This window comes from Oryx dammah, unplaced genomic scaffold (assembly GCF_014754425.2).
Source record: "Oryx dammah isolate SB20612 unplaced genomic scaffold, SCBI_Odam_1.1 HiC_scaffold_23, whole genome shotgun sequence".
Taxonomy (NCBI): domain Eukaryota; kingdom Metazoa; phylum Chordata; class Mammalia; order Artiodactyla; family Bovidae; genus Oryx; species Oryx dammah.
Window position 1 is genome coordinate 130525016 of NW_024070207.1, and position 19169 is coordinate 130544184.

The 19169-nt window shown below is 49.6% G+C and overlaps 1 protein-coding gene across 4 annotated transcripts in view; it reads left to right on the top strand.

The window, feature by feature from the left end:
• The window catches only part of DHRSX (dehydrogenase/reductase X-linked), a 130349-nt gene extending 114278 nt beyond the window's left edge, over positions 1-16071 (top strand). For 3 of the 4 annotated variants that reach the window (XM_040266411.1, XM_040266412.1, XM_040266410.1), the window contains one exon: positions 15242-16071. In XM_040266411.1, coding sequence (XP_040122345.1) covers positions 15242-15445 — 204 coding nt within the window. In that variant the 3' untranslated portion in view covers positions 15446-16071. The remainder of the gene's footprint in view (positions 1-15241) is intronic. The other variant, XM_040266409.1, reaches the window with a different exon arrangement.
• Positions 16072-19169: the final 3098 nt, after the last annotated feature.

A 19169-nucleotide genomic window follows, 5' to 3' on the forward strand; every position in this document is an offset into this window, starting at 1 on the left:
TGAGCCACCAGGGCAGCCCCTAGCTAAAGGACCCAGGCACGGAAAACGTGGACCCCAACCTCCCAGAACACACGTCTGCTGATGTGTGTGTAGAACGGTGTCCCCAGCTCATAGGCAGTTCGTGTAACTCTCCACGTTTTTGCTGTTACCAGTGAGATCGTGTCTTTGCTGCACAGTCCTCTGGCTTCTTGCTGGAATTACATGCCTCCTCTGGCCGTGATCTTTTCCGTGGGAGGTGCTGACTCCCCGAGGGGAGTCCGGTAAATCACCCACCTCCACAGTCTTGGCAGGTGCACAGAATCCATTTCGTCCTCTCTGTGGGATCTCGGAGATTAGCAACCGTGATGGTCAAAGCTCTGGAGGGGCGGGGTGGACGCCGTCAATAACCATGATTGTCGCCAGTTCTCCGCCTCTGGGTTCCCCTCGGTCCGGAATTCCGGGACCGCCCACGGAACTCAGATTCTGGCAGATGTGAACAAGCAGAGGCGACTGTCCCCAGCGAGCAGCCAGCAGCAGCTGTAATCACATGTCCGTCACTGGGACAGCAAAACCCACCTCTCCTGTGTCACCCGCTTCCCCTCTCTGGTTCCATTTAAAATCTCATTTCTTTTTGTGAATGAGACGTGGGTGCTGTGCTATGTCATGTCTGACTCTGTGACCCCGTGGACTGTAGCCCGCCAGGCTCCTCTGTCCATGGGATTCTCCAGGCAAAACTACTGGAGTGGGTTGCCATGTCTTCCCCAGGGGATCTTCCCGACCCAGGGATCGAACCTGGGTCTCTCACACTGCAGGCGGATTCTTTACCGCTGAGCCACCAGGGAACCCCAGTCTCTTTGTCTTTCAGTCCAGTTCAGTTCAGTTCAGCCGCTCAGTCGTGTCCGACTCTCTGCGACCCCAGGAATCGCAGCACGCCAGGCCTCCCTGTCCATCACCAACTCCCGGAGTTCACTCAGACTCACACCCATTGAGTCAGTAATGCCATCCAGCCATCTCATCCTCGGTCGTCCCCTTTCTCCTCCTGCTCCCAATCCCTCCCAGCATCAGAGTCTTTTCCAATGAGTCAACTCCTGGCATGAGGTGGCCAAAGGACTGGAGTTTCAGCTTTAGCATCATTCCTTCCAAAGAAATCCCAGGGCTGATCTCCTCCAGAATGGACTGGTTGGATCTCCTTGCAGTCCAAGGGACTCTCAAGAGTCTTCTCCAACACCACAGTTCAAAAGCATCAATTCTTCGGCTCTCAGCCTTCTTCACAGTCCAATTCTCACATCCATACATGACCACTGGAAAAACCATAGCCTTGACTAGATGGACCTTAGTTGGCAAAGTAATGTCTCTGCTTTTGAATATGCTATCTAGGTTGGTCATAACTTTCTTCCAAGGAGTAAGCGCCTTTTAATTTCATGGCTGCCATCACCATCTGCAGTGATTTTGGAGCCCCCCAAAATAAAGTCTGACACTGTTTCCACTGTTTCTCCATCTGTTTCCCATGGAGTGATGGGACCGGAGGCCATGATCTTCATTTTCTGAATGTTGAGCTTTAAGCCACCTTTTTCACTCTCCTCTTTTACTTTCATCAAGAGGCTTTTGAGTTCCTCTTTACTTTCTGCCATAAGGGTGGTGTCATCTGCATATCTGAGGTTACTGATATTTCTCCTGGCAATCTTGATTCCAGCTTGTGTTTCTTCCAGTCCAGCGTTTCTCATGATGTACTCTGCATAGAAGTTAAATAAGCAGGGTGACGATATACAGCCTTGACGTACTCCTTTTCCTATTTGGAACCAATCTGTTGTTCCATGTCCAGTTCTAACTGTTGCTTCCTGGCCTGCATACAGATTTCTCAAGAGGCAGGTTAGGTGGTCTGGTATTCCCATCTCTTTCAGAATTTTCCAGTTTATTGTGATCCACACAGTCAAAGGCTTTGGCATAGTCAATAAAGGAGAAATAGATGTTTTTGCTTTTTCTCTTGCTTTTTTCGTGATCCAGCGGATGTTGGCAATTTGATGTCTGGTTCCTCTGCCTTTTCTAAAACCAGCTGCAGGAATCCCTCAGAAGAAATGGAGTAGCCATCATGGTCAACAAAAGAGTCCAAAATGCAGTACTTGGATGCAATCTCAAAAACGACAGAATGATCTCTGTTCGTCTCCAAGGCAAACCATTCAATATCACAGTAATCCAAGTCTATGCCCCAACCAGTAACGCTGAAGAAGCTGAAGTTGAATGGTTCTATGAAGACCTACAAGACCTTTTAGAACTAACACCCAAAAAAGATGTCCTTTTCATTATAGGGGACTGGAATGCAAACGTAGGAAGTCAAGAAACACCTGGAGTAACAGGCAAATTTGGCCTTGGAATGTGGAATGAAGCAGGGCAAAGACTAATAGAGTTTTGCCAAGAAAACACACTGGTCATAGCAAACACCCTCTTCCAACAACACAAGAGAAGACTCTACACATGGACATCACCAGATGGTCAACACTGAAATCAGATTGATTATATTCTTTGCAGCCAAAGATGGAGCAGCTCTGTACAGTCAACAAAAACAAGACCGGGAGCTGACTGTGGCTCAGATCGTGAACTCCTTATTACCAAATTCAGACTGAAATTGAAGAAAGCAGGGAAAACCGCTAGACCATTCAGGTATGACCTAAATCAAATCCCTTATGATTATACAGTGGAAGTGAGAAATAGATTTAAGGGCCTAGATCTGATAGATAGAGTGCCTGATGAACTATGGAATGAGGTTCTTTGTCTTTACCCTTTGTCAACAACACACTGGCAGTTGCCATGGGCATCTTCTGTCCACCTCTGCAAGGATTCAGTCAAGCACTGCTACAGCTGCAGGCCTTCCACATTCCCTGAAACGGGCTCAGCATGGACATCAGACAAGAGACATCTGTGCTCTGGGAAAGACTGGCAAGACAGGTCTTCAGAGGGCTGGGTATTCTCGGGAGCCCATTTCATGAGCCCGATTATTTCGTCTCGTCATAGCTAGAAAAGCACTGAAAAGTCCTGCACGGTGGTGACCGCTCCCCATGACGAGCAGAAACATTTTGTAAAATACTACGTGTTGGATTGCACGCACTTGCCCTTCAACAAAATCACTTATATACCGACCTTCCCCTCTTGGCTCTTTGGAGCAGTCTCTCAGAGCTATCTCAAGTGCTGTCTGCTGGCCTGCAGTCCTCATTTTGCCTGAAATAAAGCTTAACTGCCAGTTCTCACATTATGCATTTATTTTTTTGAGTCGAGCGCTTCTCAACTGACCAGATTATATTTCTAAACCACCTTTTAGATGATTTTTACAAATAGGGAAAAAAACCCATTGTAGGATGAAGAGGTCTCCTTCTGCTTAATCATTTGCTCATATTTCTGTATGTTTAGGGGTGGTTACGTTTTTACAGGTGGTATCTTGTTGTTGTTCAGTCGCTCAGTCATCTCCGACCGACTCTTTGAGACCCCATGGACTGCAGCACACCAGGCCTCCCTGTCCATCACCAACTCCCGGAGCTCGCTCAAACCCATGTCCATCGAGTCGGTGATGCCATCCAACCATCTCATCCTCTGTCATCCTCTTCTCCTCCCACCTTCAATCTTTCCCAGCATCAGGGTCTTTTCCATTGAGTCGGTTCTTCCCATCAGGTGGTCAAAGGATTGGAGTTTCAGCTTCAGCATCAGTCCTTCCAATGAATATTCAGGACTCATTTCCCTTAGGATGGACTGGTTGGATCTCCTTGCAGTCCAAGGGTCTCTCAAGAGTCTTCTCAAGCACCACAGCTCAAAAGCATCCGTTCTTTGGTTCTCAGCCTTCTTTGTGGTTCAACTCTCATATTCATACATGACTATGGAAAGAAGCATAGCTTTGACTATAGTATATTATCCTATACTTAAGTAAGTAAGTAAGTAAGTGAAGTCGCTCAGTCGTGTCTGACTCTTTGCAACCCCGTGGACTGTAGCCTACCAGGCTCCTCCGTCCATGGGATTCTCCAGGCAAGAATACTGGAGTGGGTTGCCATTTCCTTCTCCAGGGGGTCTTCCCAACCCAGGGATTGAACCCAGGTCTCCCGCATTGGAGGCAGACGCTTTAACCTGACTATATAAGTATCAGTATACTTACTTATAAGTATATATGACTGTACGCGTATATGATTATTGTAATATAGTAATATGTATATAGTCATGACTATACTATAATCATCTCATCTGAACAAATCTAACGGGAGGGGGAATTTTTAACTTACTTTAGGGAGCGTTGAGATGCTGCTGTTCTCTGTCTGAAAGTAAGTCATCTTTCATTTTGCCCACCTCTTTCTTGATGCTTGCCATATTGTGGTCTACGATAAATGTATGTATTTGGGTTTTTGGTGGGTTTTTTTTGTCACCTTTTCTGCCTCAGCCCTCCTAAAACCCTTGGAATTTCCCAAGTGCTGAGATCCTGAAAGACTCCCCTTGTTATGTAAATGTGTGACCTTTGGGACTTGCCCTAGGGTGGGGGTTGGTTGCCTAGGCAACACACTGGCCATTAAAGGGTGGGACTTTTCAGTCTTAACCCTCTGACCTCCAGGGAGAGGGGGCTGGAGATTGAATTCATCACCTGTGCCTGGTATTTTGGGGCTTCGCCAGGTGGCTCTGCCTGCCGTGCAGGAGACAGGGGTTCATCCCTGAATCTGGAAGGTCCCCTGGAGGAGGGCATGGCAACCCCACTCCAGTGTTCTTGCCTGGAGAATCCCATGGACAGAGGAGCCTGGCGGGGCTACGGTGCATGGGGTCGGAAAGAGTCAGACACTGCTGAATCGACTCGGCACGCATGCATTCACACACTTCGATGCGTCTCTTGGGGGAGGTCACAGTTTATCACCCTGCACGTGGTATTAAATGTTGAGAGCTGCCCACGCTGAGGTTTGTCAGAGTAGATTATCAACTCCTGTCCCTGTGAAGCCCTCCACCCGCACCTATGACGTGGTTCACATCCTTTCTCTGGGGTGAGAATGCGTGGGTCCTTTCTGGCTTTTTGCTGTTCCTGCAGGTTTGGTCTTCTGCAGACCGCCATGTCTCACTTTCTGTTGGGAACATCAAAGGCGGTGGCATTATAAGACTAGAAGGGCCTCCTATGTCAGCGCTTCCTGGGAATTCCATTTGGTTTTAAAAGACCGTTTTTCCAGCGCACAGTCTCAGTGCTGAGAATTCAACATGATTTTGGTTTTCATTCGCTCAGTCGTGTCCTACTCTCTGCGACCCCATGGACGGCAGCATGCCAGGCTTCCCTGTCCTTCACCAACTCGCAGAGCTTTCTCAAACTCATGTCCATTTAAAGTCAGTGGTGCCATCCAGCCATCTCATCCTCTGTCATCCCCTTCTCCTCTTGCCTTCAATCTTTCCCAGCATCAGGGTCTTTTTGAATGAGACCGTTCTTTCCATCAGGTGGCCAGAGGATTGGAATTTCAGCTTCGGCCTCGGTCCTTCTAAAGAATATTCAGGACTGATTTCCTTTAGGATGGACTGTTTGGATCTCCTTGCAGTCCAAGGAACTCTCACGAGTCTTCTTCAACACCACAGTTCAAAAGCATCAATTCTTTGGCACTCAGCTTTCTTTACAGTCCAACTCTCACATCCTTACATTAGGAATAACCATAGCTTTGCCTAGACAGACCTTTGTTGGCAAAGTAATGTCTCTGCTTTTCAATATGCTGTCTAGGTTGATCATAGCTTTCCTTCCAAGGAGCAAGCATCTTTTAGTTTCATGGCTGCAGCCACCATCTGCAGGGATTTTGGAGCCCAAGAGAATAAAGTCTCGCACTGTTTTCAGATGCTTTGTACCTTCTTTATGCACGTTAACCGTTGGACTAGTCTTTGCCAGCTTGAGTCGACTGCTGGGCGCTTGCATGCTGGAGCAGGAAACGGGGTTAGCTGTGTCTTAATTAGCATTTTCTGAAACATCCTGTGGTTCAGTGCTCTCCGTGGGATTACTTGGCATCTCAACGTTGCCTTTTTGGAAACGTCTGCTTGTCACGTCTCCCCTTTTGTTTAGGGGATGTCTGTTTTTCTTGTTGTTTGGTCACTAAGCCGTGTCCGACTCACTGTGACCCTAAGGAATCACAGCGCTCCAGGCTTCCCTGTCCTTCACTGTCTCCTGGAGTTTGCTCACGCTCATGTCCAGTGAGTTGGTGATGTTTAGCCTTCCACTTCTTTTTTTTTTTTTTATATAGAATTGTATGTATTTATTAAAATGTTGGAGCTGTACGTTGATTTACAGAGTTGTGTTAGTTTCAGGAGTACACCAAGGTGTACCATTTATGAATATGCATGTACCCACTCTCTCTTTAGATTGTCTGGCCATCTAGATCGCTTCGGAATATCAAGTGGAGTTCCCTGTTGCCGCACAGCAGGTCCTTTGTAGTTATCCGTCTTATATATCCTAGTGTGTATATGGCAGTTTCTATCTCCCAATTCATCCCACGCTCCTTTACCCCCAAGTAACCGTTAGTTTGTTTTCTGGGTCTGCGACTCTATTTCTGTTTTGGAAAAATGTTCATTTGTACCCTTTCTTTTCTAAGATCCCACATATATGTGATATCGTATGGTATTTGTCTTCCTCTGTCTGGCTTACCTTACGTATTATAACAATCTCTTCCTCCATCTATGCTGGTGCAGATGGCAGGATGTCATTCTTTTTCGTGGCATCACATCTTCTTTATCCATTCATCTGCCGGTAGATATCCAGGTTGTTTCCATCGACGTTGCTGTTGTAAATATTCAGTTCAGTTCAGTTCAGTCGCTCAGTCGTGTCCGACTCTTTGCGACCCCATGAATCGCAGCACGCCAGGCCTCCCTGTCCATCACCAACTCCCGGAGTTCACTCAGACTCACACTCATTGAGTCAGTAATGCCATCCAGCCATCTCATCCTCTGTCGTCCCCTTCTCCTCCTGCCCACAATCCCTCCCAGCATCAGTCTTTTCCAATGAGTCAACTCTTGGCATGAGGTGGCCAAAGGACTGGAGTTTCAGCTTCAGCATCATTCCCTCCAATGAACACCCAGGACTGATCTCCTTTAGAATGGACTGGTTGGATCTCCTTGCAGTCCAAGGGACTCTCAAGAGTCTTCTCCAACACCACAGTTCAAAAGCATCCATTCTTCTGCGCTCAGCTTTCTTTAGAGTCCAACTCTCACATCCATACATGACCACAGGAAAAACCATAGCCTTGACTAGACGGACCTTAGTCGGCAAAGTAATGTCTCTGCTTTTCAACATGCTATCTAGGTTGGTCATAAGTTGTAAATATTAGGCTTTGTCTTTTGTTTTCACCCCTGTTTGTTTATTCTGACTGCTAAATCGTGTCTTTCACGCATGTTGCCGATACTCTTTTCCACTGTGTTTTCTGTTTCAAGAAGATACAAAGCAGTAATATTGGAGAGTCATAACCAATGATATTAGAACATAGGAGGAAAATATTCTGGAGATGGAGAAACCAAAAAATAGATATACTAACATTTATCTGTATCTAGAGACACATGCATAAACACACATGTGTACATGGAATAGGGGCTTCACAGGCGTCACAGTGATAAAAAACCCACCAGCCAATGCAGGAGACTTGGGTTCGATCCCTAAGTTGGGGAGATCCCCTGGAGAAGGAAATGGCAACCCACCCTATTATTCTTGCCTGGAGATTCCCGTGGACAGAGGAGCCTGGTGGGCTACAGTCTATGGGGTCACATAGAGAGTCAGACTCACCTGAGCACGCACGCAACCATATATTATACGAATTATTTCCTTAGATGCATGCATATTTGTATGACTTGTGTCAATTCTCAAAAGGATGTGCCCTGGATCCCTGGATGGTGAGGGGAGTCTGTAGGATTGACGTGTGTTTGTGTCCCTTTACGCTTCCCTGGTGGCTCAGAGGTTAAAGCGTCCGCCTCCAATGCGGGAGACCTGGGTTCGATCCCTGGGTCAGGAAGACCCCCTGGAGAAGGAAATGGCAACCCACTCCAGTATTCTTGCCTGGAGAATCTCATGGACGGAGGAGCCTGGTGGGCTACAGTCCACGGGGTCACAAAGCGTCGGACACGACTGAGCGACTTCACTTAGTTACTTACTTACTTACGTCATTTAGTGACATTCTTTTTAGTGAGTCCCCTACGTACAAACGAGGTCCATTCCAGGAGCACGTGTGTAAGTCCTTTTTGTGAGTCCAACAGAGTTAACCTGGGTACCCAACTAACCCAATCGGCTGTTTAGTTCTGTACTGTCTTAGGTTTATAGTACTTCTCACACAAAGAATACAGAAAAAACAAACACAAGGTAAACATTTTCAATCTTACAGTACGATACCGTGAGAACTGCAGTCGTCCAGGGCAACAGCTGGCACAGGGGCTGGCATCGACGGAATCGGGCAAGAAGAGTTAGTGACTGAGCGGGGAGAGGAGGTGGGAGACGGCAGGGCTGAAGAACTGTCAGCAATAGTAGACGGAGGGTGAGCTGCAGTGTTACTCATGCCTGAGGCTGATGGAACGCACCTTCACATCTTTGCGAGTTTGCAACTTGAGAGTTCGCGTGTAGAGGACTTCCCTGGTACATCACTCTGAAACCTCTATTCTGAGCCTTACCAAAAACCTCGGACTTGATTCCAAGTTCAGAGCCAGTTCCTGGAGCATGGCAGTTTTTCCCTCGAAAAAAAAAAAGATAGGTTGATACATTTATGAAGATGAGACGCTTAATTAGTTTTTTTAAAAGTAGTTTTCTTTATTTATTGGCCGTGCGGGGTCTTCATTCCTGTGTGGACTTTTCTGCAGCTGCACAGAGTGAAGTAACTCTCCCGTTGCGGTGCTTGAGGGCTTCTCAACGTGGTGCCTTCTGTTACTGCCGAGCACAGGCTCTGAGACACAGGTTCAGTAGTTGCGGCGGCTTAGTTGCTCTGGGGCCTGCGGGATCTTCCCAGACCGGGGATGGAACATGAATACCCTGGATTGCCAGGTGGATTCTTTACCCCCGAGCCGCCAGGGAAGCCCTTAAATGGTTCTTTCCACGAGCGAATCGAGACCATTCCATCGATCACTGCCTGCAGCTGGGTGACGTCTCACGCACACCCTCTGCACAGACCTCTGGAGACAGTTAATGAGGCGTGGAGCCGGCATGTCCCATGATTGTACCAGGAACTCTCCTGCTCCTGACTCTGTTGCTTCCTCAGCCATCCTCTCGAGCCCTAAGAGGAGGAATACAGCGGTACTGATCTGCGCTTGTGTTGAGGGCAGAACGCAGACAGTGTGGCCCTCAGAGCGGAGCTGAAGGTTGAGCTTGGGCCACAAAGGAGGCTGAGCACCGAAGACTTGATATTTTCAAACTGTGGTGCTGGAGAAGACTCTTGAGAGTCCCTTGGACTGCAAGGAGATACAACCCGTCCATCCTAAAAGAGATCAATCGTGAATGTTCGCTGGAAGGACTGATGCTGAAGCTCCAATACTTTGGCCACCTCGTGTGAAGAGCCAACTCTTTGGAAAAGACCCCGATGCTGGGAAAGATTGAAGGTGGGAGGAGAAGGGGGCGACAGAGGTGAGGTGGTTGGATGGCATCATCAACTCAATGGACAGGAGATGGAGCAAACTCTGGGAGGCGGTGAAGGACAGGGAAGCCTGGCGTGTTGCAGCCCATGGGGTCACAAAGAGTCAGACACAACTGAAGAACAATCCAAGGGTTCAAGGAGCCTGAGTTAGGCTCAGACCATTGGTGATGCAGAAATAGCTCAAGATGGGGGTGGTCATACTGTGACTGCCCCCTTCTCATCAGGGTCCCCATCTGAACCACAGACCCCCTGATAATGATCTGATCTCCCCCCTTCTCGAGTCTCCTCAGGACACCTGGTTCCAGCTCCAGTCTGGACATGAGACAGCACAAACTTGTCATTGCCCACTTGCAGTGAGTGGCTTAGATTTGGGGGCTGCACCCTATCCAGGGATGCCACATACTCATCCCAACACTGATGTAGAATCAGATGCTTCCAGCCTCTGGAGCATCCCATGGACCACAGCCCACAGAGCATCCCATGGACCACAGGGCATCCATGGACCACAGAGCATCCATGGACCACAGCCCACAGAGCATCCATGGACCACAGAGCATCCATGGACCACAGAGCGTCCATGGACCACAGAGTGTCCATGGACCACAGAGCATCCATGGACCACAGAACGTCCATGGACCACAGAGCATCCATGGACCACAGCCCACAGAGCATCCATGGACCACAGAGCATCCATGGACCAGAGAGCATGATCTGTAGACAGTGAACCCAGGGTCTGGTTAGAGGCCATTGAAGTCGTGGAGAGAGATAGAAGGAGATTGTTTTGAAGATGACTCCAGGACTTCCCTGGTGGTCCAGTGGCTAAGATTCCATGCTCCCAATGCAGGGGGCCTGAGTTCAATCCCTGGTCAGAGAATTAGATTTCACATGCTGCTGCTGCTGCTGCTAAGTCACTTCAGTCGTGTCCGACTCTGTGTGACCCCATAGACAACAGCCCACCAGGCTCCCCCGTCCCTGGGATTCTCCAGGCAAGAACACTGGAGTGGGTTGCCATTTCCATCTCCAATGCATGAAAGTGAAAAGTCAAAGTGAAGTCGCTCAGTCGCGTCCGTCTCTCCATGACCCCATGGACTGCAGCCCACCAAGCTCTTCTGTTCATGGGATTTTCCAGGCAACAGTACTGGAGTGGGGTGCCATTGCCTTCTCCTAGATTTCACATACCACAGCCTAATTCATGTGCCACAATGAAAGATGCCCATGCCACAAGTAAGACCTGGCACAGATAAATAAATAAATGTGTGTGTGTGCACGCACAGAGGCGTGCATGCACTCAGGCACTCAGTCGTGTCCAACTCTGTGTGACCCATGGACTGTGGCCCAGCAGGCTCCTCTGTCCATGGGATTCTCCAGGCAAGAATACTGGAGTGGGTTGCCATTTCTTTCTCAAGGGCATCTTCCTCACCCAGGGATCGAGCCCACATCTCCTTGATTGGCAGGTGATTCTTTAGCACTGAGCCATGGGGAAGACCAAATAGATAAGTATGAAAAAAAAAAAAAAGACCATTCCAGAGAGCACATCTTAATGTCTTGACTTATTGACCTTGGAAGGTGAAACAAGGACGTCTCAGGAGTCATTTGGGGTTTCTGATGCAGGAACACCAGGCTGTGTGTTGGCACCTGTCTGGGAAATGGGGTACCAGGCAGATGAGAAGGAAAGATGGTTTGACCCTGAGGTGTGTCCATGGGGTATCTGCCTCCAGTGCCAGCTGGGCTGCTGAGCGCGTGTGTCCGCAACTCAAAGGAACACACAGAAAGCGCAGCTTTCAGGGATTCCGGCAGAGATGCAAGGGACTTGTCACGGGGAAATGCCCATCCTGATTCAGGAGGATGGTGGGGGAGGGTTGGGGTCTCCAGAAGAACCAAGATCTGGCCATCCTGTGCACCCTGCCACTCCCTGCCCTCCCTCTACTCTGCCCCTCATCTTTGTAATTTCTTAATTCTGGATAACGGCATGTCCTAAGGTTGTTGTGAGCGGCACTGCCATCATATGTGGGAAAGCGTTTCCAACCCTGCAAAGGGCTGTGTAATTATGTAATTCTAACACATTCATGTTTCTCTGCAGCACACAGCTCCCAGCTCTGTTGAGCACAGTTTCAATCCCACCCTCTGCTCTCTTTGCTTTTTATTTTGGTTTCTTTTTTCCATGCGCGTGTTCCCAGCCATTGACCCAATGCCCCTTCCTGTTGTGAACTCCAGGTGCCCGGGAGCTCTTATCTAAACTATCTTTCTTGGTATTCGGGGCCACGAAAATACTGTTATTGTCTTAAAGTTGCTCAGTCACGTCTGGCTGTTGGCGACCCCATGGGTTGCAGCACGCCAGGCTTCCCTGTCCTTCACCATCTCCTGGAGTTTGCTGAAATTCATGTCCATTGAATCGGTGATGCCATCCAACCATCTCATCCTGTCGCCCCCTTCTCCTCCCGCCTTCAATCTTTCCCAGCATCAGGGTCTTTTCCAATGAGTCAGTTCTGCGCAGCAGGTGGCCAGAGTATTGGCGCTTCAGCTTCAGCATCTGTCCTTCCAATGAATATTCAGGACTGATTTCCTTTAGGAGGGTCTGGTTGGATTTCCTTGCAGTCCAGGGGACTCTCAAGAGTCTTCTCCAGCTCCAGCACTACAATTCAAAAGTATTAATTCGTCAGCGTTCTGCCTTCTTTCTGGAAACACGGGTGACTCTCAGCGTCTTGGACCTCCTCCCTTTCAGGCAGGCGTGATGTGTCTCGATCCTCACGGCTGAGACTTAGGACTGTGACGTCAGATGCGGGGAAGAAGAAATGCATAAAACCGTCCCTTTCATGAGCTGTCAAAACATTTGGGAATTAAAACATTACAAATGAAATCGCATTTCCTTCCTCTCTGTCATCCGCCCGAGGCCTGGAAATGTTCTCTAGGTGATCGAGGGCGGCTGTTTTTAGCCCGGCATCTATCATGGGCTTAAGTGGGATAAGTGGATGTGATTAATCCTCCACGAGATGTGTGAGCGCCGAGAATGGCTCCTTTTCAGAAAAATTTCCCTTTTCTATGTCAGAGAACTCTCTGGATGGTCAAGACCACCTTGGGTGAATGTTGTGTGTGAGCATGCAAGGATATGCATATGTGCGTGTGAATGTGTGTACACGAGGGCATGAGTTCAGTTCAGTTCAGTCGCTCAGTCGTGTCCGACTCTTTGCAACCCCATGAACTGCAGCACACCGGGCCTCCCTGTCCATCACCAACTCCTGGAGGTATATGTGTGTAAATGTGAACGTGTGTGTCTGCGTGTAAATGCTTGTGTGTTTTCTATGTGTGTGCATATGGATAGTTGCACGTGTGTGAAAATGCATGCGTGTGCCTGGGGGAGTGTGTGTGTGAAGGTATGCGTGTGAATGTGTGTGTGTGTGTGCACGTGAATATTTGTGTATCCATATAAATGCGTGTGTCTTCCTGGGTGTATGTATGTGCAGCCTTGTGAATGTGTACACCTGGATGTATTTGCATGCACATAAGAGCATTTGTGTGCATGGGTGTGTGTGTACGTGTGAGTGTGTGAGCATGTGAATATTGGCGTGTGCATGGGTGTGTGTGTGTGCCTGTGAATGTCTGTGCCGGAGTATATGTGAGTGTGTATGCATGAGGGTGTAGTATGTTTGTGCTTGGGGGTCACATCAACAGACAGAATCCCATGACATCTCATCCCTCCTGACTGTACCTGAGTTTCTGGCAAAGTGCACATCCCAAGTTCATGTCCAGCACACCACAAGCACCATCTCCTAAAACAGCCGTCCTTGTGTTCCATTGGACATGCCAGTAACAAGGACTGTTACCCAGATAAGAGGATTTTCAAGGTGTAGGGGAAGTGGACCTCTTCCTCCCAAGACAACGCCCGCTGGACAACCCAAAGGAGGCAGCCTCTAAAGACAAAACTGGATGCCTTTCAAGACAGCGGAGCCCTGTGGCTACATTAAAGAGGGTCTTTCTCGTGGAGGTGACTCACTCCAGGGGTGAGACAAAATGGCGGTTCTGGGCACAGACCCCTGGTATCTCAGCCTGGAGAATGACCGACTTAGGAAGCAGGCTCACTCCAGGAGCTGATATAACCATGTTTTTGCTGCAGAGGTGCAGCACTCCCCAGCAATCCATCTGACCAAGAACAGGATATTTGTCACTATGACTACCCAGGAGATGTTCTGAGCCTATCTCCGTCTAGAAAATGTGACTATGAGGTTGTCTCCTGGCCTGAATCTGTTTCTGGTGATGCTTCCAAAGACAGACCCTTAGAGGCACACGAGAAGGACCAGGGTAGGCCGAGTTGAGTGGATTTTCCAAAGTTTAAGTGACATGCTCCACAATGACTGTTACCTTGACAATAAGATAAGGGAGTTTTCTTGATTCCTAGGTGGCTCAGCGGTAAAGAATCTGCCTTCTAATATAGGAAGGAGATGCAGGTTCAATCCCTGAGTTGGGAAGATCCCCTGGAAAAGAAAATGGCAACCCACTCCAGTATTCTTGTCTGGAGAATCCCCTGGACGGAGGAGCCTGGTGGGCTACAGTCCACAGGGTCACAAAGAATTGGACGTGACTTCTAATCCAGTGATCACACCCAGGCACGAGCCCTAAGCCCAGAAGCTCAGCGTGTGTTACATTCCAACCTTCTGCCTTCCACCCAGCGTCCACTTTTCTATCGTCTCTCTAATTCCTTTCAATCTCCTTTTCAGACTTTCCAGTTCTCATACCGTATCTTCTCCCCTGCTCGGAAAGCAAGAACCTCTCTGCTGTCTGAACATTTCCTCTAAAATTGCTAGAGAGCATGCATTCAACCCTGAGGCTGAACCACCATCTGCTTTGACCCAGTGGGCTGGCTTTCTGGTTTCATGGAGCCTGCGCTGCATGGCGGGAATCAACCCAACCTTGTAAATCAACTCTGCACGCGTGCTAAGTTGCTTCAGGTGGGTCTGACTCCTTGTGACCCCACGGACTGTAACCTCCCAGGCTCCTCTGTCCATGGGATTCTCCAGGCAAGGATATGGGAGTGGGTGCAGCCCACTGGAGTGGGTAGCCATGCCCTTCTGCAGAGGATCTTCCCAACCCAGGGATCGAACCTGCGTCTCTTACAGCCTCCCGCATCTCTCACAGTCTCCTGCATTGACAGGCAGGTTCTTTACCACTAGTACCACCTGGGAAGCCTCATAAGTCAATTATACTTCAGTAAAATGAATTTTTTAAAAAAGAACTGGAGACTTGAGTATTTAAACTCAGGGTTTGTGCCCAGAACCCACACTTTGCCTCGCCCCTGCAGTGAGTCACGTCCATGAGAAAGACCTTTTTTATTGCAGCCACAGAGCTCCACTCTCTTGAGATGTATCCAGCCTTCTCTTTAGAGTCTGCTTCCTTTGGTTGTCCAGAGCAGTGGGGGTGTAATACGTACAGGTAACATGTAACACGTACAGGCAATTTGCACATGTGTGGGAATGCATGAGAACAATGTGGAAACACAACCCACAAGGGTGCACCATTGCGAGGTCACAGAGTGCCAGCTCCGCCAGCCTTGGCCAGCCAGGCTTGAGTTGATGAGTCGATGGGCCCCCAGGAAGGGGCCCTGTGTCTCCCTCTCAATGTCTGTGGGCTCCCGAGACCCCGTGTCCCTGCTCTGACAGCGTCTTCCTCTGTGTTTCTTCTCCCCGCAGACCCCAGACGAGGGAGCCTGGACCTCCATTTATGCCGCAGTCACCCCAGCCCTGGAAGGCCTCGGTGGCCGCTATCTCTACAACGAGAGAGAGACCCGGTCTCTGGAGGCCACGTACGACCCGGAGCTTCAGCGGCAGCTCTGGGCCAGAAGCTGCCAGCTGACAGGCATCACTGATGTGACCCGAGAGACCTTTGGCGAGTAGTGGGCCACTGGGAGGACTGTGGTCCGACCCAGGGAACATCACGGTTGGCGCCGCCCTCGCAGGTGTGTTTGTGCTGGACCACGTCTTTCCATTACCCTCATCCCCCTGATGCCCTGGGCCCTGTATCCCCCCAGGGTCTCCCGTCATGACCCGGGAGACCTTCGGTGGGTAGCGGCCCGCCGGGAAGACCGTGGTCCAATGGGGAACACCACGGTCTGTGCCACCCTCACAGGTGTGTTTCTGCTGGACCATGTCTTTCCATCACCCTCATCCCCCTGATGCTCTGGGCCCTGTATCCCCCCAGGGTCTCCCGTCGTGACCCGGGAGACCTTCAGTGGGTAGCAGCCCGCCGGGAAGACCGTGGTCCAACGGGGAACACCACAGTCTGTGCCGCCCTCACAGGTGTGTTTCTGCTGGACCACATCTCTCCATCACCCTCATCCCCCGACCCTCCGGGCCCTGTATCCTGCCAGGGTCTCCTGTCAAGACCAGGGTGGGAACTCACAGGAGAGAGGAACGCTGAGTGGACCCCTGAGCTGGTGTGGTTCTCAGCCACGAATCCTGTGATCCCTGCTAAGTGTCCAATTGTACTGGGTGCTCTAAGTCATTAAATCCTGCAAGCCTCACGGGCAGTGTTCCTTCCTTATTAAGCACAGAGGCACCGTGGGACCCCGGGGTAGACACATTTTGGGTGAAACAGGCATTTTCAAGGGAAGTCTGGTAGCTTCGAGGATGTCCTGTGTCCCCATCTGACTCACACACGAATCGTGCCAGAGATGCGTCTCTGATTCCTGGCTCCCAGAAAGGGAGACGCTTTGAGCCTTCCTTCTTTACTGTCTTGCTCAAGGGTCCTGTGACCCCCGCATCATCTTCAGGAGGACTGGCTCCTAGGGGCTAACCTGTGGCCCCCAGGGCTCCCACCGGGGGTCTCACCCCACGACTCATGGAAGGACCGTCTCCTGAGAGGTAGGTAATTCTGTAGGACACGTGATACCAGGGGAGCCCAGAATACCAGTCCCCGTGGGGCTCTCTAGGATGCAGATGTGGACAGGATGTGGGCGTCTGGACCACCTCCACCACCTTTTAGGGTCTCGGTCGTAGAACGGCAGCTTTGCGGTCCACTCACCCTTCAGTGGGCACACAAAACCTCTCTCCTGCTCTCTGCCCTTCCGTTCGTCATCTGTTAATATGGGCATGTCCCTTTCCTGGAGGATGGGTTATACCACAGGACATGGGTTATCTTTCAAGCCAGAATGTGGTTGTTGTTTTTCAGTTGCTCAGTTGTGTCCGCCTCTTTGCCACCCCCTGGACTGTAGCCCCCCAGGCTCCTCTGTCCATGGGGAGTCTCCAGAAAAGAATACTAGAGTGGGTTGCCATGTCCTTCTCCAGGGAGCCTTCCCGGCACAGGGATTTAACCCAGTCTCATGTCTCTTGCATTGGCAGGCAGATTCTTTACCACTTTGCCACCTGGGAATGCGTAGACGCGTTCATATTTGGGACAAGAATCATTGCCGATAATAATGAAGGTCTTCAGATAGGATGTTGTTCTTGCTTACCAATGTGCTCGTGAGGTTGTTTATCAGAGATAGGTAGAGGGAGATTTGATTACGGAAGAGGAGGGGGTTATGGGACTATGGAGGCAGAGACGGGAGGGAGGCAGACACCAGCCCAGGGATGGATGCCTGGAGTCCCCAGAAGCTGGAAGAGGTGGGAAGGACCCTCACCTGGAGACTCTGGAGGGAGCTCAGCCCTGGGACTCCTTGACCTCAGACGTCTCCAGGACTGGGGGACGATGGACGGTTGGTTGTCAGGACTGGGAGAGGATGGATTCCCATGGTTTTAAGCTAATCAATGAGAAGGCTGGGTTAGCCTGAAAACATTCCTGAAGGATACTGGGTTCTGATAGGTGGAGCCTAGAAGTGGGACCTTCTGTGAATATAGGCACTCTGCAGACGTGGAAGGGTCTGAGATGAGGTCCTCCTGGATGGGGGTGGCCCTAAACCCAACGACAGGGTTCTTAAAAGACTCAGAAGAGGAGAGACATGGACACAGAGGAGAAGCCACGTGGAGATGGATGCAGAGACGGGAGGCAGGCGGCCACCAGGCCGGGGATGGACGCCTGGAGCCCCCGGAAGCTGGAAGAGGCGGGAAGGACCCTCCCCTGGAGCCTCTGCAGGGAGCTCAGCCCTGCATCTGCAGAAATGAGAGACAATGGACTTCCCTGCTGGTCCAGTGGTTCAGACTCCAGGCTTCCAGTGCCAGGGATGTGGGTTTGATCCCTGGTCAGGGAACTAAGATCCCACATGCTATATGGTCCAGCAAAAAAAAAAAATTTTATGTGAAAAAAAAAAAAAGAAATTATAAAAGAAGCTGAGGATAAATTTCAGTTTTTTAAAAAACACCAAAAGGCTTCCATGGTGGCTCAGAAGCTGTCTGCCGTTGTAGGAGACCGGGGTTTAATCCCTGAGTCAGGAAGATCCGCTGGAGAAGGGAATGGCAACCCACTCCAGTCTTCTTGCCTGGAGAATCCCCATGAACAGGGAGCCTGCTGGGCTACAGTGGGGTTACAAACTAAAAAGACAAATAAAACACCAACACGCTCGTGATTTGTTACGAGAAACTCACACAGTTGTTGACTCGTATGAACATGTCATACCGGGTGGTGGACTCTTGCCTGGACCCATGCCCACCAGTCAGGTCAAGGAAGGCTCTCCTGTCTCTGAGAACGGCTATTGGGTTCTCAGAGTCTAGCGTGGAGAGTTCAGACACGTGGGATGCTAGCAAAATGACTGTATGTGTTTCCTGCCAGACCGCACCCTGGATTTCAAGACCAGTGACCACTGGTTAGCTAGCCATATTCCCTCGACAAATGAAACCCTATGGAGGCCCCAAACCTGTCATCGGGCTTCCAGCACACTAAGCATTGGGGTCGCAACCAGCGGCTCTTCCAGAGTTGGGTTTACACTTCACAAGTATAAGATGGATGCAGCGTGCTTCCGGAATGGAGTGTTTATTTTTTTAAACATTTTTTAAAACTATACTTAATTTGCAATACGGTGTTACTTTTCAGGTGTACAGCAAAGTAATTCAGTTATAAATAACTTGGGTGGGCCAGAACGTTTGTGTGAGGTTCCATAAGATGTTACGGTTGGATGGCATCACTGACTTGATGGACATGAGTCTGAGCAAGCTCCTGGAGTTGGTGATGGACAGGGAAGCCTGGCGTGCTACAGTCCATGGGGTCACAGAGTCGGACACAACAGAGTGACTGGACTGAACTGAAGATGTCATAAAAAAAACCCAAGGGAGCTTTTTGCCCAACCCTATATATACACACACATTCTTTTTCAGATTCTTTCCCATTATTGGTTATTACGAGATATTGAATATAAGTCCCTGTGCGGTACGGATACAGTAGTCTGCATGTGTTAATTCCAAATTCCTAATGTATTCCTTCCCCACCTTCTCCTCTTTGGCAACCACAAGTCTGATCTCTATGTCTGTGAGTCTGCTTCTGTTTCGTAAATAAATTCATTTGCGTCATTTTTTTTTTTTTTTTAGATTTCGCATATAATTGAGTATCATAGGGTACTTGCCTTTCTGGGTCTGATTTCCTTCACTTAGTGTGATAATCTCTAGGTTCTTCCCTGTTGCTGTGAATGCCATCATTTTATTCCTTTTCATGGCCGAGCACTGTGCCACTGTGTGTGTGTGTACCACGTCT